The following is a 27,699-nucleotide window of genomic DNA, read 5'->3' as shown; positions in this document are numbered from 1 at the left end:
CATATGTTATAACCATCTTTGTCCAAGTCAAATCTTGATTATGAGGGTTTATATAAAGTATACGGGTTGCCCACAAGACATTTGAGATGGTCAAACTAGTGGCCACTGCCAGACCTTGCTATGTGAGCACAAAATCATTTTTTTGCAAAGTTGAATTACATGGCACATTTGAATGATAATGCTATAAAAGAAAAAAGTTAAATGCAACTATAACTACATAGGTTAAATCTTATAAGGAAATGAGAACAGCCTGAACCTACTTTAGAGAGATCACCATTTTCAATCTTGAGTTATGAAATAATAGGCTCTGGCCATACAGTTCCTGTGCTCCCCAGGAGCAGCTTCCATACCCTATAAATGATCCAGAACCACTTCATTTTCAGTGCCCTGCAGATGCTGAAAGAGTGTAACCAATCCTGAAATCAGCTAGGAGTGTGCACTAAAAAGGACATCTGTAAAATAATGCCATAGGAAAGATACCCCTGAACCCCTGTAGACTGCTGCACAAGAGATACCTTATTGCAGTGGTTCCTAAACTGGGCGTCATGGAGCACTTGCAGGGATGCCATGGTCTAGGACCAAATCAAATTTATGGTAAATAGGATAGCAGACAGCACTGGTTTTGCCTGTCAATCATAATATACGTGGACAAAAAGCACAACCCTGTGCACCCTCAAACAACTGACCCTAAGGGAGGTAAAAAAATAAATAAAAAAATTGATACACCTGGGCGCTGTGATTCAAGGAAGTTTGGGAACCACTGCTTTAAAATAAAAAAGTTAAGAACAAATTGTGTCAATGTGGACAAGTTTGTTTTTAAAGCTTTAAAAAAAAAAAAAAAAAAAAAAGGTATAAATCTGTATATGCAATAATTTCTCCATGTGTACTAGACTTCTACTTCGAAGTAGATGACCTACACAAGTTTACACATATGGTTTCAGGAAAGAATCGTAGAAGACTTTATTTGCATACATTGTGTATTAAAGACACAGTTACAGGAACACAAGATTTGTGAACCCACCTTTTCCTTTCCAAGAGCCACAAAACCTCAGGTCATCAGTTTAAATAGAAAAACATTTATTCCAGTGTTCTGAGCATTATTTAATGATTAGTAAAGATTAGCCCAGGACTTGTTTAGGATGAATCCATGCATTTCTTCTCACAGCAGAGTGTTCTCTCCATATCCCATGTCCCAACGCAGATTCCCAGAACGACTACACTGTGCTCCATAGTTTAGACACACATGGCCGTACGGACAACAGTGGAGTCTATCAGGACAGCATACACCCTGCCAGGGAAATAGGTGTTTAAATGTCCATACCATATTATGATGCATTCTATATTACTATAGAATACTGTAAATACTAACCCGAGCATAAGGGCAGCAAGACCAGACTCCTCCAGGTCCTACACAACAAGTTGTACCATCACTACAGTAAGTATATGGGTCGCACCAGACCACACCCACTGATTGTTTTGTGGTAGCTGGTTGACTAGTTTCCTTAATTGGCTTGTTGCATGTTCCTGAAGCCACATCACAGGTGTAGCCACTTGGACAACAGTGCAGGTGATCTGAGCAACACACAGCCTGCAAAATAAAGATATGATAGAATGTAAATAGAATGTTTATGGTCAGACACCAACTTTTTTCTCTAACCTTGGGTGGTCATTTTCTTGGCTGAAACATTCATAGGTATCCAGTTTATTAATGTTGAATGAATTAATACAATTGACAAAAATGTATGTCAAGTTGAAAGGCTGCAAGCTTGCATCAATTTTTTACTATGTACACCCATTATTCGGTTTCAGCCATGGAGAAACCCTATAGCACTTTGATGTAAGTGTGAAGTGTGGTCCTGTCACCATACTATATACAGTACCCTGATCATATTCCTACCTCCACAGCCTCATGTAATAAAAATAAAATGAACAAACTTTTCACTTTAGCTCATTTGGATGAGCAGCTTAGCGATGCATGGCCTAAGCCTGACTGCAGGCCACAGTCCCTTTATTCTCCCCCTAACAAGGACACAGTGAAATCTCTCCCCGAGATGGAGCCTAACATCTAAAACCACCATCGATCAAATAACTGGCTTACAGGATATCACAAAAACAGATAATTGAAGCAGACCATGGATTTCCATTGCGGCAAACACCTCCCTTATAGACCAAAACTGAAGCGAAGCTGTGTCTAAGGCAGTGGAGGAATTATGGGAGCAAAGTATAGAGGGTCTATTTTCTGAGAGCGCAAAGGTGGAGCACATCTACAAGGCCTCTGACTATTTGAGGGAATACGCCTTTAAATATGGAGCTCAATAGTGCTTAAGATTTCAACCTCTGCAGTCTTGACATGGCATCTGGTTTTGGACTTTGCATGTGGCTGCAGAATCCAATCCACACTCTGGGGGAAGTCTTGTTTGTTCCCAAACAGGACAAGTCTCCCAGCTCACATGGGTCAAGTGTTATATTCTCCCTGTTAACAATCCTAAACCAAAGGTTTCACTCCGATCATGCCTACAGGAAGGGAGAAGCCAGATCTCCAAAGGGCAGTTGATGACCTTGTGAAGGGATGCAGAGGTAAATAGGCTTGGCAGCTATGAATCAAGCTCCCACACCCACTGAAAGGCAGTCAGCTTGATGGGCAGTCTATACATGCAGGAACTCCAGTGATTAAAGCCTATCTGCTTCTCTTCTAAGACCAGTGGTTGGATTCCACCAGTCTGCTGAGAGAAGAATACAGTCAGGGTTACATTAGACCACTAAGGCACTTTTTCCAAGGGTCCCCAAATACCATGCCAAGCTGTTTTGTAATAAATACTGTTGCTGAAATAAGATACAGAATGACTTTCCTTAAGGCTGTCCAGGTACAGCAGAGGGGGAAAAAAAAAAAATTACTGAAACATCGGCTCAAAAAAACAAACTGTCTAGCTCCTTTCTAATTCTGAACATGAAAACTAACAAATAAAAAAGTTCTTGAGGTTTGTCATTAACAGCATGAAATATGACTAGTTCATGGCAGGCCGGACTGGGAGTAAAAATAGGCCCTGGCATTTTAAAGCACACAGGCAAATCTTGGGGGTCTATCCTATTAGCCACACTGATCTCGCCAGTGCAAGTCATCGCGGCAATGGCCGCACTTTACGGCAGCCCGGATTCTCCTAATATTGCTCGCTGCCCCATTGGGCTCCGAGCAAAATTATGCAAATCCTGGCTTGGGTAGTTAAGGGTGCGAGCTGCAGTGCCATTGGCGGAATTTTAAATGCCATTGCAATGGCACATTGCACCCTTTGCACCTAATAGGATTGACCCCTTGGTGTCAGCATCTGGTTCCTGTCACAGACTACTCCCCTTGCAATTCCTGACTCTTTCCATTGCTTAGTTCTATGCTCTTACACATATAATTAATATTAGAACATAAAAAAGTGTACATTATTCTCTGTACACACACAGCAAGGGATTTAAACATGTGCCATAGTCAGACATGGGGCCAAAAGTAATAGGTTGAGAGTTTAGAAAATGTGAGAGTTTATTAGTGTATTAGTGTGATTTTTACTGCTAGAGTTGTATTTTCAAAACAGGAAACACCTGGATGAGAGTTTAAGGGGTCTATTTACTAAAGCTGGGCATACACTGACAGATAAAATGCCTGTCAGACATTTTATCTGGCAGACTGCCAGCTGCTGATGTCCGTGGCATACACTGAGATTACTCAGTGTATTAGCTCGACACCTGCACTCCGCCCCCGGGGGAGGAGATAGTTCCCTGTTCCTTCCATGGGAAGGAACACGGGAAATGTGTGTCGTCCGCGGCAGGACATGCACTGCGCGATGCGGCCATCAGTTTGCCCCATAAATATCGCATCGGACGGGCATGCTGGACAATCCAGCATGCCCGACCGAGCAATATTTAACCCTCAGTCACCCGCACACGCTACAATTATCGGGGCGATCCGCAAATATCGAGCGAATCGCACCGATAATTGTAGCGTGTATGGCCAGCTTAAGCAGTGTTATGAGACCAAGTGAAGTAAGAATGTGCCAGCCAACCAGTTCCCAACTGTCATTTTACAAACACAGCCTGTGACATGGCAGTGAGGAGCAGATTGGCTGGTACCTTCTCATTTCACTTTGTTTCCCAACAATGCTTAGTAAATAGACCCCGACGCCTTGAGAGTTGTTTGAGACAAACGCAGATTTTTCAATGTTCTGTGACTTTATTACATTGGTTGAATTTAGAAGAGAAAACTCACATTTTTAAACTCGCCCCATTACATTTGGAACTTGGTATTTGGTTGGTTCGGTCAGGTAAAGCTGGCACCACATCGGTGTAAATCACACCCAAAGAAAAGGGAAGACAATTCCCAATTTACCAAGCACTAGTTTAGCAGTTGTAGAGGATTAGATAGTGATCACTGTAGTTTTTTTTTATTTTTAGGGCAGGGGGTGCTGAGCACAGGACACATCTGTGCACACCAATGCAGAGCTCTTACTACTCATTTTGGTGCACTGTTTACATAAAGAGCATTGGTGCTGCTCCCTGTAATAGAAGCGCGGAGGGTGCACACTAAAAAGGAGAGTGCCGGAAAAAAAAAAAAAAAAGTGTTGGCTCGCTGGGAAGGGGCGTGGCCACATACTACCCCCAATTCAAATTATGCCACACAACAGACAGTGGTGCCCTGATTGACGGTTAAAGGGAGGGTGAGGACGGGGACATTGAAGGGGAGATACAGGGAGGGTGAGGGCTAGGACACTAAATGGCGGTTAAAGGGAGGGTGATGACAGGGACACTGAGGGGGTGATACAGGAAGGGTGAGGGAAGGGACGCTTAGGGGCAGATACATAGAAGGTGAGGGCTGGGACACTGAAGGGAGTTACAGGGAGGGCTGGGACACTGAAGGGAGAAATACAGGAAAGGTGAGGGCTGGGACACTGAGGGGGAGTTACAGGGAGGGTGAGGACGGGGACACTGAAGGGAGTTACAGGGAGGGTGAGATACAGGAAAGGTGAGGACTGACACTGAGGGGGGTTACAGTGAGGGTGAAGGCTGGGACACTGAAGGGAGGGTGGTGGCTGGGACATTGATCGGGGTTACAGGGAGGGTGATGGGGACACTGAGGGGGAGATACAGTGATTATACATATAAAGCTGTCATTAAGCACCATGGACATTCAAAGATCACAGTATCACCACTCCAATCTGGAGTGGGGATACTCATTCGTCATCTATTATCTGGAGAAGATTACTACAAAGAACAATTTCCCTCTGGCTGCAGGTTCATTTTCTGGAGGCACCCCCAGATCTTATAATCTCATGGCTGGATCTGTTGCAACACAGTTAACCCCATTCCTTCCCAGCAGACGATCTTTCACTGACTACTGTTTGACACTCAGCAGAGAATTTTAACCACAGGACAAAAAAAACCTGTATACAGTAACTAGCATCATCACTTGGCCCACCAGTTTGAGTCTCTCCAAAAAGGGGAGTGCATCGCTTTGCAATGGCTAAGTAAACACAACTTCACTAAAAAGGATATTATTTCCAATCTGAGACAATGGTGACATTGTATCCTTTGAGGCTGGAAGTGTGGGGTTTTCATTCTTTACCTAGTGCATTAAAAACTTATTATAGGGTGCTAGAGTGTGCCAAATCATGTGATGGGCCATGAAGATTGTTGTCGAGACACAAGTAGAGAAAGAAATGTCCTCTTTGTTGGTGCACTAAGAATCTAAAATATAACTTTTATTCATTAAATTTAAAATATAAAGTGGACTTCTGCAGTGAAATATGAAGAAAACATTCTATATTAAAAATAAAAAAAATTATTAAAATAAATGATTGTCTTTATCCCAATTAGTATTATTTGTAGAATAATTGATCATCCTAAATCCTTATTATTATGCATCCAATTTGCAGTAAGATCCTGACAAAGTAAGCAAATAATTTGGCAAGTGTGAGGTGGTGTATCAGGAAAGTTACGGTACTTATAATACAAAAAGTATCTACTTAGTAGCAATTCTGATTCTTAAACAATGTTGCGATTACACTAAAAATCGGATTGAGTCCCATTATAGTTACACAAGTGCATATTAATTATTCTACAAAACAAATACTAATTGGGATAAAAAGACACAATCATTTATTTAATAAGTTTATTATTTTTAACATAGAATGTTTTCTTCATATTTCACTTCAGGACTCCTTATATTTTAAATTTAATGTATAAAAGTTATATTTTATATTCATTCTTAGTGCGCCAACAAAGAGGACATCTTTCTCTTCTTGTGTTGCGACAGTAATTCAATATTGTTCTCAGCAGCACCTCCCATTAATCTTACAAATGATATTTGAAGATTGTTAAATTGGGGCATTTGCGATATCTGAACAATACATCTACTAGTGCAAAAGTTCTCATATCCCCTTTCCCTTTATAAAAGATTGTCGAGCCAGGGCAAAAAAACCTATTCAAGAAGCTGGCCCATGAAGTAAAGCAAGTTGAAATACACAATAGTTTTAGGAGGCCATAGCCGCTCATCGCCTCCATTGGGCAGCATGCCAGTCTCTACACTGTATGGCAGAGTGTGGAACCCTGAGCATAGCTGTAACACTTGGCCTCAGAGGGCCTGTGCAAAGACCAAAGATTGAGAACAGTCCTAAAAACATTGCATATATAGTTCAGTTGTATTTCCCCTAAATAGGCTATCTATTGCCCAGAAGAGTGATTCTTTCCCCAGTGTCAATATATACAGACTATAACATACCTGCTCAATGGGGCAGCACCCCCACTGCCCAGTCAAAAGCTGGCAGCAGGTGGTCTTATCAGGACAAGAAGTGGTGTCATTACACCTAACATCACCACCTGCAAAGTTAGAACATTTGCAATGAGATAAGGCAATACAGAAGTGCGCATAAATTGTGGAAATATTCAGACACTGACTTCTAGCTATCAAACAAATGTGCCCCTCCCTATATGTATCCAACATTTTTTCAGTTATTTAGACCCCCCAAAAAACTCTATATGACCTATAAAGAACCTCGACTAGCTGTTACAGCTGGATAAAGTCATTTATGTGGGAGACCACAAGATGCCATGGTTCATATTGATACGTACACACTTTAAAAGGAGCCGTCTAGAACGGTTTAACTTATTTGTAGTGGGAACAGAACATGCATAAAGCCCCTTCAGGCTTGTACAAATATACCAAAATGGCTGCATAAACCACAGTAAGGCAGACTAAACATTGTTCAAGTAAAGATTATAAACAGATTAATATGGATAATTCTAAACTGCTGCTTTAGTGACATTCTGAAACCAAAAACATACATCACCCATTACCCAGAGTCATGATAAAATACAGTGTAGTACATAAAATAAAAACGCAATGGGCCTTCCCAAAAAGAGCACTCCTTAAGAGCCAAGGTAGACTGGTTATATAGTTTTTACCTATCCAGTAACCATTTACCTGGCGTGGTGGCATCGTTTGCAACCACAGCAGGCAGTAAGATAGGATATGGTCACAAACAATGCGATCTGTCAGTAACACACAGTGGGCTGCAGTCTGAAGATAATCTTCCAGCAGCCGCCACTAGCAGAGGTACCCCCTGGCCCATCTGCATCCTCCCCTAATGACTACTGTGCTTCTAATAACCGCAGATCGGTCTGCAAGTCAGGACCTCCAAGCGGCATCTGCAGAAAGCAGCAGCCACTAGGGACATGTAAACAACTCAAAGCCTTAAAAGACGCCATCTATTGGATAAATAATTAAGTCAGTCTCTTAAAATGGATTTTAAGAGACTAGCACTTTAAGGGCTTAATCACAAAAAGCATTTAGGATATGGTGCCTCGTGAAAGTTTGGCAGTGACTTAATGAGGTCACTGTGGGCTGAACCAGTATGCAGCCTATTGATTGCCTACCAAACAATGCCTACATTGGGTGCATTACAGATCCACTTCCAAAAGCTAACCGCAAGAAGTATGAGGCAAAGAGTCTCTACCCAGCTCATTTACTGTACTTCAGCTGAGTCAACTAGCGCTTAAGAACCATTCCTCAGTCAGAAGCTCTTTCCAGCATCCATGGCTGCATTACTGCGAGTGGAGTGTAACGCAATGCAGGACAGTTTGTAACAAGTCCGCAAATCTGGTTTTAAAAACACACACAGGCAGATCAGCCTGTAACCAATTGGATCAATACACAAACAGTAGTATTTTAGGAGAGCAATGGGTGAACTAGTGTGATTTGAGGCAACTTCGAAAGGCAGCCTTCTGGGAGAAAACTGGTTCCACCAATGACAGAACACGAGGCTCCTGTGAAAGTAACCTCTATGAAATGGTCTTACAGCACACGAGCAGTGAATAGCTAGTTTGACAATAAATGAAATGCAAGAACACAGCTTTCACATTTAAATAAAGTGGAGAGAGAGACCGGATTTAATTTACAAACCAACTTCTAGCTACAGCGCTAGAATGAGCATTTTCAGTTTTACCTTGTTCACGCAGAGCTTGGGTCTTCCTAAATAACGGAGTAATCGAGTTCTGGCCAATGCACTTCTTATGGGAGACATCACATGTGGTCCCAGAAGGGCAGCAGTGAACATGGTCATCACAGCAGACAGCCTGCAAAACATCAGAAACATGGGACTGAGGACACAAGGATGTCAAAGAAACGCACAGTTCAACAGTATGCTCACTGCTCATGCCTGTTATCTGCTGCAGTGAGGGACACTTACAGACATAAAGGGACAGCATCCATATGACCCATCCGTCTGTTCACAGCACGTACTACCATCAGGGCAAGAGGAGCCATCTTGACAAGTCATCCGCCGGACAATTTTTTCTGGACAAAAAAAAAAGACTAATAGGAGGTTTCCCAACTTAAGTCACTGCATGCCTGTGCATAGGTTGAAAGAACATCCTCGAAAGACTTATACACACTTGCATAAAGCCAAGAGCGAGAAAAAGCAACTGATATCCGTTCATCTGAAGCAGAGAAGTGCTAAATGAAAGTAAAATCCGTGTTGTCTGATATTTTATGTGGCAGCTTTTAGATCAAACCAAATTCTGAAAGCAACATTCTATTTTAGTTCATGAGTCGACATTCCTTGACTGCAGAATATAGATTACAAAGCAGAAGTAATCCATATATGGTATTTATGTATTTGTCAGTTATTGAAACTTGAGACTAGTGCCACGTATCCACTACACGACATTACTGAGCTCAGTAATCTGGGACAAATCAAGCACATTAATGTGGAAAACAACAGCGATGCACGCCCCCGAACATGCTGGTCAACCCGACTATAACGTCACGTTGAGCATGTTAGGGGATCATTGATGTGCCTACACTAACGTTCAGTGTAGGCACAGCACCAGACTGAAACGACTGCATGATTATAATGTCGCAATCGTTTCTATGTCTGCTAGTGGATGTGCCCCATTAGGGGGGAGTGTTAATCAAGTTTGGAGACAGATAAAATTGGAGATAAATAGCACCACCTAATCAGCTCCTAACTGTCACTTTACAGGCTGTGTTTGAAAAATGACAGGAGCCGATTGGTTGCTGCCATTTATCTCCAATTTTATCTCTCACTAAGTTTTATTAAATCCCCCCCTAAGCACTAATCGGCTATCTAATGTGCAGTCTTAAGGTGGGTACACATTAGGATGACCAGCAAGCACGCAGATGGCTGGGCATTTCCCTTCACCCCGAACCATCACAGATTGCTGTTACACACTAGACGATTTAATTGACAAAATAACTCGTTCCATCCTTCATTAAAATGCACTGCCACACACGATATCAAGCAATCTCGTATGTTGTCCGCGGGAGCACACAATTGTGCTTACACACAATGTTTTGTCACAATACGGCAAATTCGCCAGATATTCTACTGTGCACCCACCTTTAGTCTTATTTAGCCATGGAATAGAGCAAATTATGATCAACTGAGAAAAGTGGCAGCAGGTAAAGTGATGGAAAAAGATACTGTATTAAAAGGATATATTTGTTGTGCAAAACTTAATGGGGGAGATTATAGCTGCACTTATGCAGCTATAACGCTTCCTGCTTCGCCTCTTTACCGAGGCAAAGCAGGAAGCACTAACTATGAGATGTATTAACATCTCATCGGCCGGAGCGGGGGGAGTGATCACCCGCCCCTACGGCAATCCCAGATAGACCCCAATGCATCTGCCTAGTGCTGATGCACTGTCTCAGTCCCAGCCGGCTCCACTGAGCATGCACGTGATCTCGCAAGTATTGCGAAATCCTGCGTGCAGCCCTGGATCCGGCAGCCGCTGCAGCAAGGACAGAACTGTCCCTGCTGTGGGGATAGGGCATCGCCAGATTGTCACTAGCGATAGCTGCAGCTGGCAGAAAGGTCAGGCGAACTGACAGTTCATACATCGCAGCGCCGATAATGACAGGGGCACATAGTGCCCCTGTCATTCACCACTCAAACCCCCAATCATACATGGGGAGAAGCGATATGAGTGCACATAACATACCTTGATGCAGCTTCAGCGGTTCATACATCTACCCCATTGAGAGAACATTTATACAGCAATACTAAGCCAAGGCATATTAGCTAGCTACTACTTGCAAAGAGGCAGCATCTTTGAAAACATGGTAAAGTAAGAATGGATTACAGGCTGGAGCACCATTTAGGAAACTTTACTGTAATGTTGTACATCACTAGTTCCTACAAAATACTGTTTTGATGTAATTGAAGTTTAAGGTGGATTTCCGTATTTGAAAAGATATACTAATTCTTAGTCAAATATATACAGAAATGTATAAGGAACGTCCTATATAGCAGTAATCACCAAAAACACTTAAGTACAGGTGACAAATGCAGGACCACCAACCCCTAACTTGTTAGACATTGAATCAATGGTATACAAGCAGGTATAAATTGTATATTGCTTGTTAGAACAGGAATAGTCAATGCTTCACTCCACAAGCCAGTATATACAGTGAACATTGTATAGCACTCACCGGAGGCAACAAGTTTCACCCTGGCGGGAACTTTTGTGGACAAAGGAACTTCCCCATTTTCAGATGTGCATTTGTTACGTTCGAGATCACACAGAGTGTTGTGGGGACAGCAATGCAAGTGATCACTACAGCAAATTGCCTAGAGAGAACAGGCCAAAGTCAGGATTACAGACCATTTAAACAAAAAATCCCATAACCTTAACATTTCCTTGGGTAGATCCAGCACAAGACACACATGAGACAGAACTCTGTTTACAGCTACATTTAAATGATGTGCACATTCAATTTTAGGCCATTTAAATAGAAAAATGCACTGACGAAATATTGCTCAGGCCACATCTAAAGGGTTACAGCAAGATTTGCTTTTTAAAACAAAATGTACCCAAATTTGCATTTAGTCCCTGTGCTACTTAACAGATATGCACTTTGGACTCAGTTTAGTTAAATTGTGGAAAAGATAACAGGATTTTAATATTCTGTTAATTTGTTTTCTCCAATTACACTGGGTACCATAATACTGACATGCTTTAAAAATACGGTTAACTTAACTGGATTGTACAAAAAGGAGCACTCCTGTGTCCCAAAAGATTGAGGAAATTGAATTTAAAAATCTAATTTTCTCATTAAAGGACACTGGCACCATGGGGAGATCACAGACCTTTGAGTGGTAAAGCTCAGTTGTGGAGCACAGCACTTTGCCTCCAGAGGTGTCAGTTTTGTCCACAACACATTGTACTGTGACAAAATGTTAAAAGCTCAGAGGCCACCTGACATCGGTTTAGCCAAAGCACACACTAATCTGGTAGAATGGACCTTCACATAATAAGGACCAGGTTTCCCCACTACAATGCTAGCAAGACAAGTGATCCATCTAGCTCTAGTCTGCCAACCAATCTTTCAGAAGCAATATAGGGTACCAGAAGATCAGTTTCACTAAAGCAGAATATGTTGAGGGGCGTGGCCACGGCAGCAATAGTGTAGGACACAGGGACTCTGAGCTCTCCGGCTGATAATCCTGCTTAACCCTCCTGAGACCCCTATAGCAACGTTACTACCCTGCTGTCTCTCACATACCTTGCCAGGAACCTGCTGACTTGGTTGGAGCGGTGTGGAGTGAGGAGTGTGGCTCTTGAGGGCCTCCATTGCATTCCCTGGGCCTGCCTAGCTGTGATTCCAGAGCTGCACCCAGGCCTCTCCTCTCCTGTTGGCTTCTGTATTATGCAGCCTGTCTGTGCCTGACAATAGGGCTTTGCTGGGAGCTTCTGGTCTGCTTCTCCTGCCTGGCTTGTGTTTAGAGTCAGGGAGGTTATCTCTGAGTCTGATACTGCCTGAGTTCTGCCAGACATCACTATTTCTCCCTGCTCTGTGTGGAGAACTGTCAGCTCTGCAACTGTGGGACTTAGAAATCACTTACAAGGAAAGAAGTGTTGCTAAGTTTGGAGGAATCTCTGCCTGTTGCTGCTGCTGTGTCACTACCTGTGCATTTATATATTATAACTAGTCTCCTACATTATTCTCCTACATTATATTAATACTATGGGGAAAACAGGTCATGCTGCTGCTGCAAAACTGGAACGCTTTGCCCGTTCCTCTACTCCTGTGCCCCCAGTGTGTTGTGATCCCCAGGGTACATCCAAGTCTGTGACCCCACCTCCCCCTGCTGCATCTGGGTCAGATTCATCACCAGAAGTTACGCTGCAACAAGTGCTGGAAGCAGTTACCTCCTGCGAGACTAAATTGGCAGATAAGATTGAGAAAGTTCAATCCGATATATCTTCTCTTCATCAAGGTCTCCAGCAGGTCCGCGAAAGAGTCGGGGAGGCAGAAACACGTCTATCTAATCTGGAAGATTCCCAGACCCCACTACGGGCTCAAGTGGCCTCCCTGACATCCCAAATGTCCGCAATGCAGCATAAAATTTCCGATATGGAGGGCAGGCCGCGCCGCAATAACGTGCGGTTCGTTGGTCTCCCGGAAAGAGAGGAGGGGTCTTCACCTGAAACATTCCTTGAGAAGTGGTTGGGGGATACATATGGCAGAGACTCATTTACTAACCAATTTGCTGTGGAGAGAGCGCATCGGATCCCTACCCGTCCCCTGCTGCCTGGCGCTCCACCGCGCACATTTATAGCCAAATTTCTTCATTACCAGGATCGTGATACTGTGCTTCGATTGGCTCGAGTTAAAGGGCCACTGGAACGCAACGGTGTAAAAATTTCTATGTTTCCTGATTTCGCAATGGATGTCCAAAAAGACAGAGCTAAATTCCTTCCAATAAAGCGTCGTCTCCGGGATTTAAATCTTCAGTACGCTATGATTTTTCCATCTAAGCTGCGAGTGGTTGCGGATGGAGAGTCAAACTTTTTCTCTACACCACGGGAGGCTGCGGTGTGGCTGGACCGGAGATCTCCTGGGAACAGGCAAATGGCACCAGAATGACTGTACTGATAGCATTTGCTGATTATATTTGTTTATGGCCAGAAATTGCTAGTGTCATTACAACATTAAATAGGCCTTTTTCTGATATTCCAATATTTATATTTCTATAATAATATTTATGTTGAGATATTGGTTGGATATTGTTCTATGTCCCGCTCCCCTTACTGGGTATATATTTTTTTTTTCCCTGGTAGGGTTTTTCTTTTTCTTTTGTTGTTTATGTTGATATTTCGGTCAAAATATGGCCGGAGAGTTCCGTTGCATTGGTGGTTATTTTTATTCCAGTGCCTTTTACGCCTATAAGGATCGAGTAGTTGTATCCTGTGGGTTTTAGTGTAGTTTAGTTTTGGGTTTAAGTATGCCTAAGTTCGGGTGGGTATACAGGGTGGGGGGTGGTTTTGGATGGGTTGTCCAGTCTTTTTCTTACAAATGTTTTTTTTTATTTTTTCTGTACCACACTATTTTTAAGGTAACTTCAATTATGCTTTATAGTTCAATGTATTACAATGGTGAAACTTTTAACATGGAATGTCCGGGGGGTTAATGATCGTTTAAAGCGCTCTTTGGTCTTTAAAATGATTAAGCAATATGGGCCTGATATTTCTTGTCTAATGGAGACGCATTTGGTCGGGAGTAAGGTACTAGCTCTAAAAAGACCATGGGTGGGATGGGCTTATCACTCCCCGCATACTTCATCATCCAGGGGTGTCTCCATTCTTATTAATAAATCTGTCCCTTTTTCTTTTACTGCGGTCCAAACTGACCCTTATGGCAGATGTGTTTCTGGATTGTGTACTGTATTCTAAGCCCATTTTATTGTTAGCAGTGTACATCCCCCCTCCTTTTTCATATGAAGTTTTAAAAAAAGCTGCTGAATTTGTGGCCCGTTCTCCAGATACGAGAGTGCTCTGTTTGGGAGACTTCAATAATATAATGGACCAGTCTATGGATAAGTGGCGTGAGTCTTCAAGTTCTCTTTCTAAAGGTGGTGAGGGCTTTGCTAAGTTTGTAACTGACTTGGGATGGGTTGATGCGTGGTGAGTTAAACACCCTGGAGTACAACAATTCTCCTGTTTTTCCTCCGCGCATCACTCTCTCTAGTTTGGATTTGGCCCTGGTGTCCCCATCTATTGTACCTAATATAACTAACATTGAATATAAAGCCAGAGGAATCTCAGATCACTCCCCACTTCTAGTAGAATTGAATATGTGTAGTCCTAGAGGTCTCAGTTTATGGAAACTACACCCCTCTTGGCTTCTTCAAATGGGTGCAGGTTCAGAGCTGGAAGTTATGTGGGATGGCTATTTCACTGACAATGTGGGATCTGCCTCTGTAGCTAATGTTTGGGACGCCTTCAAGGCCTATTTACGTGGGTCTCTGATCAAAAGGGTAGCAGAATTAAAAACATTTTATAGGGAAAAAGAATGTGTTTTGGAGATGGCCTGTAGAAATCTTGAGTTGGATTACTTGGGGGACAGATTGGAATCTTCACGTTTAAAATGGTTGACTGCACAGACAGAGTGGACTGATCATTTGACAGATAGAATGAACCGTAGACTGTTATTCCGTTCTCATTTATATTATATGCAGGCTGACAGAACTGGTAGTTTTTTGGCACACTTGGTTCAAGCTGATCGTCCTTCTGCTGTTGTCTCGGAACTAATTGGGCCTGAGGGTTCTATGGTCACATCTACACAAGATATTGCAGAGGTTTTTAGTTTATTTTATAAAAACTTATATCAAACACCGTTGACTGAGGACGTGAATGCTTTGTCATATGTTGCTTCTGCTAGGCTTCCAAAATTGTCATCCGAGGCTCGGGCGTATTTAGATGCCCCGTTGACCCTGGAGGAGGTAGATGCTGCGATTAGTTCCTTTCCCGGTAACAAGGCACCCGGATCTGATGGGATTCCCATAGAGATATATAAAAAACATGCTCGTATCTTTGTTCCAAGACTTTTAGATCTGTTTAATGGGCTCTATGAAGATAATTTGTTCTCTCCATCTATGTCTGAAGCCATAATTGTTGTGCTCCCTAAACCCGGGAAGGACCCTAGATACCCTGATTCCTATAAGCCAATTTCTCTAATTCCCACAGATGCCAAAATTTTGGCTAAGATCCTTTCTATTCGGCTAAACACTTCTTACTTCAATTGTTCACCCAGACCAATCAGGATTTATGCCAGACAAGTCGACGTCGGAGAATATTAGAAGGCTGCACACGCACTTACAGGCCTCCCATGGCGAAAAATCGTTCTCTGTTATTGTGTCATTAGATGCTGCAAAAGCATTTGACTCTGTGGAGTGGCCCTTTCTGTGGGAGGTCATGTTATGTTTTGGGTTTGGGCCGGTGTTCTTGAAATGGGTAAAGCTTATGTATGCGAACCCTACTGCCAGGGTGTCAGTAAATGGGTTTATCTCCCCATCCTTCCCCCTGTCTCGGGGCACAAGACAGGGTTGCCCCTTGTCCCCAACCCTGTTTGCATTGGCTATTGAGCCGTTAGCCTGTATTATACGTTCTCACCATGATATTATAGGTCTACAATTGGGTAATAGAATGGACAAAGTTTCCTTATATGCAGATGATTTATTACTTTTTTGTCTGACTATGTAACAGCTATGCCTGTGGTTCTTCAAGTCAGAACAATTTGGTATTTTTTCTGGTCTTAAGATAAACTGGGACAAATCATCTATCCTTCCTCTTAGGGGGTTGTATCCGACTGTTCCCATTGTCACTCTCCCACTCTGTTGGGTAAATAAATTTAAATATTTAGGTGTCTGGATAACTAATTCCCCAAAGGACTATATAGTATTGAATGTTGAGCCCCTGTTTGTCTACTTAAAGGGCAAACTTCAGTCCTGGCGCCGGCTCCCTCTTACCGTTACTGGTAGAATGAACTTAATAAAGATGGTGGTGCAGCCAAAATTTGTGTACGTTTTGCAGAATTCTCCTGTTTTTATTAGAGATACATTGTTTAGGCGTTTGAATAGTCTTCTTTCTTCATTGGTCTGGGTGAATAGTCGACCACGTATTCAATTGGCAGCTCTGACCCGATCTAGGTCTGGGGGAGGTTTGGCTCTTCCAAATTTTAAATTTTATTATTATGCGGCGCAGATGGCACATATACGGTTATGGCTTCAAGATGACTCCCCTAATGCCCTGCACGTTTTATTGGTTTCTCAGATTTTCCCTAACTTTACACCATTGCAGGCCTTGCTTGCGGGTAGAATTATACAGAAAGGCCCTCCCCTGTTGATGCAAGCTATTAAGATATGGAAATTGGTATCTAGTATTCTACAGTTTACGGGATTAGATCCAGACACTTCTCTATGTAGTTATCGTATATTACCTGAACTGGCCTCTTTACAGCTTGAGGTGACATGGGGTTCTAACGGTGTAACTACATTGGGTCATTTATATGACACTTCAATTCTTAAATCATTTGCACAACTCCAAGAAGCTCATCATCTCCCTCAATCATATTTCTATAGATATTTACAATTACGGCATGCTCTCTCGGCTCAATTTTCAGATGGCCCTCCTCTAATTCAAATATCCCCATTGAAGTCATTCCTTTTATCTTTAGGTCCCCGGAAGACGCTTTCTTACTTATACTCCTATATATTGTCTTCTTATCATAAGGATAGTTTACCACATCTTAGATCAAAGTGGGAGAGAGATATTGGCCTTATAAGTGATGCGGAATGGGATAATGCTCTAGAAGCTCCTCGTATTTCCACAACTTCTATAAGATTTCAACAGATTCAACTGTTTATTTTACACCGTACCTATTTAACTCCTGTTCGTTTGCTGAGATTTGGGGGGAGAGCATCTGACATATGCCCTAAGTGTAAAATTAGTAGCGGTACTTTCTGGCACCTTCTATGGGATTGTCCGGTGGTTAGCACTTTTTGGAATAAGGTTCTGAGAGTTTTGTCCAATACAGGTATTGCTCCCACTTTAGCTACGCCATTGACGTGCTGTTTAGGCTCTATGGACGATGAGGTAGTGGACAGATATCTTAAACAATACATTGTCAATATGTGTACACTAGCTAAGGTATGTGTGGCTCGGTCGTGGATGGCTCCTACAGGACCAGATTATAATGCTTGGCTGTCCTTGGTCCGTACCACTGTTGAACATGAAAAACATGTGTTTATTTGTCGCAAAGCTGAGAAGAAGTATGAACGTATCTGGAGCAGTTGGCTTAAATCCTGTTATGCCCGTGCATTGCCTAATGATTGACCGGTATATTATTGTTAGGATAATTAGGTAGATTATTACTTTGTTGGAGGTAATGTGCTGTGTGATAAGTTGAGAATTTGTTGGGATCTAGTTGATTTTGCCAATTTTTCAGGTGTTATTTTTGACAATATTCCAATATTTGTATAGTGTGGTATACATTTTTTTTATATATATATATATATATATATATATATATATATATATATATATATATATATATATATATATGTTGTATGTGTATATATATTTTGTTTGGTTATTTGTTAATGTATTTCTATAGACCAATAAAAATGTACTAAATTTTTTAAAAAAAAGCAGAATATGTTCTTCTGGCCTAAATCTTTAGTGTCCAGTGAGTGAAGAGATCCCTCTGGAATCAGAATGCACTATTTTATGGAATTTGGAAACCTCCGGTTTATAAGATTGTTTATATGGAGAGCCTAACAATATTGATATTAAGTTTTTTTTAGAAACTCCTTCTGAGCCCTGGAAGTGATGGGAAAGTGAGTAACTTAACATTTACTGTGTATAGTGCTTCATATGCAGATTATATTAAAATACATTTCCAGTTTAAAAGGAATAAAGATAGATAGTCTGGAAATCGCAAATGACTCCACCCCATTTAAAAAGGTCTGCACCTCTAGTAACAGTGCTAGCTTCTTCTGGAAGACAGATGTGAACCTTGAGCAAAGTGTCCTGTAGGAAATATAGTTGGAAGCTACTTTCACTAAGCACCAAGGTCTTCTAGACCAAAATAAAATAAAAAATGATAACTAATCCATTCAATATCCTGCAGCAGCTATAGGAATTATCCACATTTCACCAATATGGGTAGTAGGCTACAGGAAAAAAAAAAAAAAAACCTTGAATACCCAGGTAATTTGCATACTTGAAAGTGCAGTTTTTAGTTAGCCACCTTTGACAAAGTCACAAGGAACAGCAAAACAGTTCAGGTGATAATAGCATCACCCACCAGTCTTCGAGGTATACAGCTATTATTCATCCCAGCATGGATGTATATTGTATCACACAGGCTCAAGACAGCAATACAGGGAGCAGCATCACCCACTTCCACATCCATTCCGTTCTACAACAGAGCACTCCTGAATGCCGAATAGAGGATTCTATCATCAGACAGAATATAGGGACATTCTAGTACAGACTTATCTACCAAACCGGAGGACTCCTGCAACTTCATATAGACTGTGGGCCTGCTTCAGATAGGTACGGTATTGCACAGCCGCAGGGAAGTGGCTGTGCAATATGCTATTGCCTACAGGAGGCGTCTGAGGGAACAGAAGTCTCCAGCTGGCATCGCAGATACAACATGCATGTTGTGATAATTTCCTATCAAGTGAAGTCTTCAGGATTTCTGTCAGTGGAAGCAGGTGGGATAATTACTGACCCCCAGCAAAATAGATTAACTCACCTTTAAATGATTTAAAAAAAAAAAAAAAAAAAAATTAAAAAAAACCACAATACATGACCTGTTGTGGGGAGTTTCAGAACTGGAGTTGAAAACCCCTGATGTAAGGTGAAATGTTAGCCCCAATATGACTAGTATTTACTTCTGGATCTTACAAATAGTCAGACACCTCTGAAATAAGCTCAATGACACCACCTTTCCTGGCTGCACACCCTCCAAGAGTTGTCCCAACCACATCGACTCCAGCAGATTGGAACTGCTTTGACCCAGTTTACAGTCGCTATGTAAACAGACTTATTAATGGTCTTCCTACTTATTCAGTCTTTAAGGGAAGCAGCATTATGCATTTGATCAGCGGTGGCCATGGGCAAGCTCTATAGTATCCTCAACCTCAGGTGTATTTTCTCCTTTATCAATATACCCTTTGAAGACCATATAAAGGGTCAAAAATCTCCGGATAAACAAACTTCCACTGAGGATTAGTCCATGCCTCAAAGACGAAGGGAAGGAGAGCAATCTTCTATCATGAATGACTAGACCCTGCCACAACCTTCTATAGCGCTTTTCAAAGTAAGTGTTCAATGTCTGGGGCAGACTCAATTCAGCTTAACGTGCTGGAAATTTTGCCACGCACAATAAAATCACGGGTAAAAAAGTCATCTCTGCAATTTTTTGCAATTCAATTTCAAACTACGGCAAATTTTTTTGTGCACCCTCCTAAGCAGAGGAAGAAGTGGCAAGTTATTTTATGGAAAAAAAGTTGCAAAGTTGACCTTCACCTCACCTGTGGCAAGGGACAGCACCCCCAGCTCTGATCAGCCATCTGACAGCACGTGGCATCACTTGGGCATTCAGATCTTCCATCAGGGCATATCACAGCTGACAGATTGGAAGCTGAAAGAGAAGATGACTGAAGTCCATGTATTGGGACCATCTCAGAATAAGTAATTGGGATATTTCTCACCTGGGATACAGTAGCGTCCATCTTCAGAGCAATGACTACCTGAGGGACAGCAGTGATGTCCATCTTGACAAGAGGTTCCCTAAGGGAGGATTACATAAGAATGAGTGCCAATCTCTAGAGCCCATTAGTTAGAAAACCTCCCAAATCAATCTACTAATGAAATCCAACATTCTAGAACAATGTAACAAGTAAAACCAAACATGAAAGCTTTGCAGTCTTTTTGTATTATTTTTTAAACCACCCAATCGCACTTAGCAGACCATATTTAGAGGATTTACTTAATGCACATGCAGGGTCTGCTCATATAAAGAGCTACTGGTAACACTCAAACACATGTACAAAATGTAGCCGATTAAATAAAATATTTTATACATTGTTGCACTCCTAGGGCTATACTATTCTATACCCAGAATACTATCACTAAAACTACTGAAGGACAGCCAGGCTCTACAGAAAATAGCCAACTTCTTACTTTTGCTGTTCAGTTAAAGTCATTCAGCGACGCATTCTATTCATGTAGAAATACTCATACAAAATAAATAATGCAATAAGACTTTACTGCCTGCCTCCTACCTTACTGCTCCAGTAAATGTATTTAGCAAGATAAGCAATCGCCTCAATATCCTACTCACCAATACCTCTAACTGGATTCAGTATGATTTACCGCCGGCTGCACGGCCAGCGGTTCTAATCCCGACAGTGGAGGAAATCCGATCGTCCTAAGGTACGTATAAACTAACCCAACTCTCCCCCCCCCCTAACCCCCCCTTCCTCACCGCCTAAACCCAAGTGGGGGGGTGCCTAACCCTAACCTCCCCCCGCCGCCTAACTCTAACTACAGTACATGTCACTTTTTGCTGTGGTGGATGATGGTTTGAGTACCTGGGCTACAGGGCAGCAAGCTGATCCACCTTCAGGAGTGCTCACACAGGAATATTCCTCAGGACAGCCTGTCTGGTCAGTACAGGAAATCTCCAATGTTATCATGGGAAGGGACCGAGACACAACCTGATGAGAGAGATGTGTTCACTCAATCCATAATCAATTAACTGCCAAAAATCTGGCATTCTAGGCCACGTATTTCAGTTAGTCTCAAAGATTCACAATAAAAAAAGTTATCCAACTTTGTAAACTTTAGACATATGATTTCTGGTCTATTAATCCTCCTTACCTCTTCCTCCGGACAACAGCCATATCCATTACTGCCAGGAAGCTCACAGCACAGAGTCTTCTCACTGCATGTGTTCCCATCAGGGCACCGTACTGCACCAACATAGGCAACCAACAGCAAGAGATGCCAAGGAGGAATCATTCTGCTGTAAACAAAAAAAAAAAAAAAAACTAACATGATAAGCACTGCAACATACAGGACACTTATGCAATTAACCCCTGCACTATGGAGTAAAATGTAGATTTGGAAAACAATATGGTTAAATATTTAATAAGTGAATAGTCTAACTAAAGAAACAATTGAATAAAATTGTTTAAAAAATAAAACCTGTCTTCAACTCACAGGACTATTTTATGCCTAGTCTCGCCCATATGCAGTATACAAGCATGGATGTGTCAGCTTTTCTTTATAATATACTGTATAACTTTTGGGCATTTATTTACTGCATTTGCAAATAATTGGTATATAAATGCCAATCAATTATTGTTCAGGATGGACCAATTTAAACTGCATAGTTACAGTTCAGATTCCTCCATAATGAATTACAACTTAGTTTCTAAACGTGGATCTTTGATTATTCAATATTTGAAGTTTCTCTCATTGCATGACAATGGTACAGTCAGACGCAGGCTAAAGCCTGTTGGAGCAGCACATTGGTACAGTATCTATTGCCCCTTTGCTGCCAGACCTTACTGCATCTGACTGGTAAAGCCTGAAAGACCAGATTATTCCTTTTATTTGCATATGTGCAGACAAAATATTCTTCAGTATTCCCCCTCAGGTAATGTAATGCATGCAACAAGAAGGTTTACAACTTGTGAGGTCTTGTAGCATGTGGACAAAACAGTACTACCGCTTACATTGGTGTTAACAGGCCCATAAAAACAGTATACCTGCCCTATTTCAGGTGAGGTTAAAACAGGGTCTGAAGTTGAACATATTCTATTACAGGAACAAGACATTTGGTCAGTTGCAAAGGACTTAAAGAATAGATGACCAGGATATGTATTCACAATGCCAAAACTACTTCTCTGCATGTATTTTCATTGCTTTTGAAGTTGGAAAATTCCTGCTTCTATTTTTCTCAAATATTATAGCAGTTACTGAGTACGTGAGTACGTACGTACAAGGACTGAAGAATGCCTGTTCTATAATCCTGATAAAATAGATTGAAATGAAAATCACTGTACTGCCCAAACTATACACCTTTGTGCACATTCAAAGTAGTGTATAAAAAAAAAAAAAAAAACCCTTTATTTTCTCCTCCCCCTGGAAACAGAATGGAGAATTTAAGACTTGTGTAACATGGGCCCTTCCTTTTTTTGAGTTTCCTAAAAACCAGTCTTTCGTGGTGCATCACAGCCTGTTGCAAGATTGAGGCACATGACCAGTAAAATGTTCTATCTAGTACACCAGCAGACTCTGGAGGGGAAAGGGGAGGGGGGGGGGGGGGAATCTTCTTCAGAGTAAATTCTCCTCTGTTTGCACCCCCTAACCAGGTGAACAGGTTGAGAAAATCTATTTTAAAATGTAAAAATGTCAGGACTTGCTTCAGAACCCCTTGGGCCACACAGCCCCCACCCCCCCCCCCCCCCAAATGACTAATTAGGCATTTTAAAGGTTTCTGTTAGCTTAAGGGACAAGAAATTTGTGGGAGGGGGATGAAAATAAATGGCCTTAGCATACCATAAAATAGTTTTAGCTAAATAATGCACCCAAAATTTAATTTACAATTTATTACATTTTTAAAAGTTGCCTCAAAAATTTAGCCTAAAAGCATCTTTTGCATTTTCCAATTAATTCCTTAGTAATTAAACAATTCTACAGATTTTTATATTTCACTCTTTAAAAAAGGTCAAATCTGATTTTGTGTAATTTTTTTTTTTTTTTTTTTTTTTTTTAAACGCACAGTACTTTCCTAATGGCCACTAACAGTTTCTGGGGGGGAATTCAATTCAACGTGCCATTGAATAGTGACGGGAGGGACTCCCAAAGCTATTCAATACACTGCGCTGTTTGGGCACGCTAAGGATTTCTTCTCGCACCCCCCTGGAGATGCGAAGAGAAATCAGACCAAAGTGCCGGGTGGGCGGCTGTTTTTCTGCATAGCGCGGCGCTAACAGCCGTGTGCCCGGCACTTTGGTCAGAGAATGCCGGTTACCGCGCCTTAACACCACTGTTAAGGTGCAATGACCGTGATAACGGCAATTCTCCGACCACACAGTGCACTGAATTGAATAGCCCCGGGAGCGCGCTCTGGCGCTATTCAGTTCGCATTGAATTGCCCCCTCTATGATTCTGCTAATGACGTCACTTTTTTGGGATCCAGGAAGGTCTCCCCACTTTATGCTATTTTGCCTGTTCACTTTTTAGACAAAATTTGCACACTCACCGAGAAGTGCGAATTAGCATTTCTAATTGAATTGTGCGTATATCGGGTGCTCGCATGAAGGCGTAGTGTGCCAATTTAATGCCTTTAGCAAACCCGCACCTAATTGAATTCCCCCTCTATGTGGACTCAATAGGGGGAGCATATGCTCAGTGGGTTAATAGAAAACACTAAGAAAATTGGTTTATGTTCATAAATTAAATTGTTCAGTATATTCTGACTAAGAATTTGAAAGTCTATAGAAAGACATTTTGAAGTATGCAAAAGCTAAACTGTATTTCAATTATATAGTACAAAATTAACTATTTTAAATATAGCATTCCGGCTAGGCTGTTTTAGTGGGACGCCGCGCCCTGCCCCATATCTAAAGGGCAGAGCACCCTGCTCTCAGGCACAGCGCCCCGCTGAAACAGCCTATGGGTGCCGTCCCCACCCACGGGTCAGTGTCCTGCAGGTGGGGAAAAATGCAGTGTAGCAGTCACCGCCGGCGAATGGATGCCGGGCGCATGCGCCCAGCATCCATTCACACTGACAGCAGCGCTTGGGGGCAACTAGGCATGTCTGTAAGTGCCCTGTGTAAGAATGAAGAATGCAAGAATAGATACAGTAAAAATGTTGCCTTCTTCAGCTTTTTAAAGTTAATACAGTTTTGATATTGTTTAAGGGCCAGATTCACTACGGATTGCAATTACACATGCAGTTTCACTGCAATAGTATGCTAATCCATTGTGATTAGCTATACCGCCTCAGCACAACATAAGTGGACGCCCACTTTACCTTACGCACATCCGTAATCCTTAGCAAGATTGCGAAACATGTTGGATTTCAGATTCCCGACCCCGGCATCTTGGGATCGGGGAATTGTGACAATCTGTCACTGATGTACAGGGGCCTTAAATTGTCCATATCTCAGCCTGGGATGGGTACGGGATGCCAGCGATCAGAATCCTGGCAGTCAAAATCCCGACAGGGTTACAATACTGACACCTGCCGGTAGGTATCCTAATCCTCCAACCTAGTGCCTAACCCTAACCCTCCCCCCAACCCAGCTACTTACCTTCGGGATGCCAACACCAGTATTCTAAGCGACGGCATCCGCTGCACTGGGCTACAGAAATTATTTCCTCAGCCTACCATTTGGCATGATGTGTGGCGGTGTGCACTTCTAGGAGTACATCGCACATCTATGTAATCAGTACACAGAAGCACTGTTTTACTACCCCAAAATCCCATGGAATGACCTTATGGAATCTTGTGCATTAATGAGTTGGTCCCACAAGCCTTTATTCAGATAAACATGTAGTGCTAGGAAAACTGCATTGTAAGGCTTTTGAGTTAAAAGTTCAAGTCTTCATGCAATAGGGCAGGGCATCTTCCTCATTGTATTAGGGATTATGCAAGCAACATGGAGTGTGAGCTGTCATTCAGGCCAGTGGTGTCCCTCCCCGTGGTGTCACCTGGTGCGCACGCCGCCAAAATGGGAAGTGGCCTCGTGGGATGGGGCGTGGCCTCAAGGCCCAAACCCAGGTGGTCCTGTTCTTGTTACAGCAGGGGGGTGCAGAAGGTGCCTTGTGGCAGTGCCGGCTCCCTTACAATGTCAGGAGCAGAGTGCTGCACTCAAATGCTACAGTGCAGCACTCTGCTCCTGTCACTGAAGGGGAGTCTGCACCTTGGTGTCACCTATTGTCTGGTGACACCCTGGTGCAGGCCGCACCCCCCTTGTGATGCCACTGATTCAGGCCCAGAGAAATAACAGCACTGAAATGCTGAACAGTAATATTTATGATCATTTGGGCCTTTCACACTATTCAGTCATGAAAGGACGGAGTGAAAAACTAATCCTAACACAGTAACATGGAAATAAGAACAAACCCCAACACAGTTTCACATAATAGCGTAAACATTTGCACAGTGTATAAAAGTACTGCTAGGCATTAGGATCATAAGAGTAAAGTTCCTAACAGTGTCTCAGTCACAGGATGAGCAGATTAAAAATAAATAGATTGGTAATGTGAGGTAACGTGACAGTAATAGAAAGAACCAGTCAAAATGCTGATATTTTCTAGGGTGATTGTTCTACGTACAATTTCACTACTCTACATTACTGGCTTTTCCTTTCTGCCATGACCTTTTTGCAGTACAATCTACAATTGGCAGGAGCTGGCAGGTCCATGGGATTGTTGCCCCAGACCAGTATCATATTTGACTGCTTTGGTTCAACATGGTGGGAGGGCCGCTTAAAAAAACCAAACAAAAAAACATATGGCCCAAATAGGCAGACATGCCATTACAGCATAGAGATGACACGAACGCATCATTTGTGTGGTCAGGAATAGTGCATTGCTCATCAGATATGGACGCATGAGGTTTACTGCCATATAGAGACAGCATGAGTACACAGTTTATATAGGGGTGCAACCTTTTCCTGTGCACGTGCCCCCCTGCGCAAATGTACTACTCTTCTGCTTTGTGCCCAATTTCTGTGCAGGTTGATCCACATTAGGCTTCCTTCATCATTCCACTGTCTGCACCAATACTTACCCCCTGTATGTCACATTTATTAACTGTCTCCAATTTTGAAATGCACATGAATGTCTTCCCGTGTGTGCCTGTGTGTTTGTAGGTCTCTGCATTGTGGGTGCCTGTTATGTCTCCAGTGTGCTTAGGTCTTATGCCTCAATATCTATTCACACCTTCTACTATATGCCCCATCACCCACATCTTCTCCTGCCTCCCTATTCTGCTGAAGTCAGTGGAGTCCTGACAAAATGGACGCACCCGATTTTATGGCTTTGCGGAGGTGGAATTGTGAACTTTTGATACATCAAGTTAAAAACTTGATCAGCACAAATACTAATGGAAGATTATAAAAGAGCTAAGAGTCCTAGCTCAACAAAAATGTTTTTCACCAGAGATAGGCCGCTAATTGTGCCCTTTATATTAAATGTTTGCCACCACCAATAAAAACACTTTACCCATTTTTAGAGTGGGTAAACTGGTTTTTAAGATTAAAAATGGGTAATTTACCCACTTTAGTAGAACTTAGGGCTCGATTCAGACCTGCTCGCTAGATGCGTTCGCACGCAGAAAAAGTATGCAAATCCGCGATCACAAGGCATTATCACGTCCACTATGTCTTAGCATGCGATTGTGGTGTGTATGCAGAAGCCCACCAGCCTGTCTTAAGATGCCCCACTTATGCACGTCATCTCCAGGATGTATATGCAACCAGTAACAGTACAATCTGAAGCACACAAACAACTTGTGGTCGACCATACCCTACCACAAGCACTGCGAGTGCTTCAGTGTAAAATTCAACCTTGTGGCGTGTACTATGACGCTGCATCTTAATTATGAATGCCTCTGAAACACCGTTAAGATGCTCAGGCACCACCAATCCCCAGTTTCCATCGTCTACCCCATCACCACCCACAAACTGCTTCTCCTGTCACTCAAGCTAGCGAGCAGTCTATGCACAGCGTGCAAACGCTTCCCCATCGCATGGTCTAATTCACGCATACGCAGACCGCAAACATCGGCAGGCTGCGTGTGAACGCAGCCTAGTGAGCGGGTCTGAAGCAGGTCCTTAATCCAAAGACCCAGCAAGCCAGTTCACTAAACAAGTACATCTGAAAAGACAGGCATGGTTAATTAGCAAGTTAACCCTTACTCTTCCAGGACTAATTCCAAACTGTCCTGGATAAATTGTGATAAAGTATTCAGAGGTTCACTGACCACATAGCAAGTTCCATTATCAATTTTGCTAATCTAAAAACACTTGTTTAAATGAGGCTCCTATGACCGATGTTTTTTAGTAATATAGTGATCACATAGTAAGTTTACTTCGATTAACAATGGAATGCTCACATATTTATCTACTCTGTTGCTGCCTTGCAAAACAGACAGGCCAGAATACAAGCTTGCAAGTTAGATGGGGCACTGGCTTTTCAAAACAAAGCACCATGTGCCGTGCCCGAGGGCAAGTTACAACTAGTCATTGAAAAAGTAGCCGAGCACATTACACTGGTATACAGCCAGCCACAACAGTGATTTTCAGTTTGATTATTTTAGGA

General features: G+C 42.2%; 1 protein-coding gene across 2 annotated transcripts in view; it reads right to left on the bottom strand.

Moving 5' to 3' along the window:
* Window positions 1-935: 935 nt before the first annotated feature.
* Window positions 936-27,699, bottom strand: part of GRN (granulin precursor) — a 37,214-nt gene continuing 10,450 nt past the window's right edge. Inside the window, exons 2-11 of one of the 2 annotated variants that reach the window (XM_088470656.1) lie at window positions 21,238-21,382; window positions 20,949-21,074; window positions 20,067-20,145; window positions 19,887-19,996; window positions 10,991-11,129; window positions 8,724-8,830; window positions 8,481-8,610; window positions 6,758-6,855; window positions 1,370-1,588; window positions 936-1,288 (exon numbers count right to left, since the gene is read on the bottom strand). In XM_088470656.1, the coding sequence (XP_088326782.1) occupies window positions 1,160-1,288; window positions 1,370-1,588; window positions 6,758-6,855; window positions 8,481-8,610; window positions 8,724-8,830; window positions 10,991-11,129; window positions 19,887-19,996; window positions 20,067-20,145; window positions 20,949-21,074; window positions 21,238-21,378 (1,278 nt within the window). In that variant the 5' untranslated portion in view covers window positions 21,379-21,382 and the 3' untranslated portion in view covers window positions 936-1,159. The remainder of the gene's footprint in view (window positions 1,289-1,369; window positions 1,589-6,757; window positions 6,856-8,480; window positions 8,611-8,723; window positions 8,831-10,990; window positions 11,130-19,886; window positions 19,997-20,066; window positions 20,146-20,948; window positions 21,075-21,237; window positions 21,383-27,699) is intronic. The other variant, XM_088470657.1, reaches the window with a different exon arrangement.

The sequence above is a fragment of the Taudactylus pleione genome, unplaced genomic scaffold (genome assembly GCF_031769625.1).
Source record: "Taudactylus pleione unplaced genomic scaffold, aTauple2 ptg000102l, whole genome shotgun sequence".
Classification (NCBI taxonomy): Eukaryota; Metazoa; Chordata; class Amphibia; order Anura; family Myobatrachidae; genus Taudactylus; species Taudactylus pleione.
This window is presented reverse-complemented; position numbering and strand designations above follow the sequence as displayed.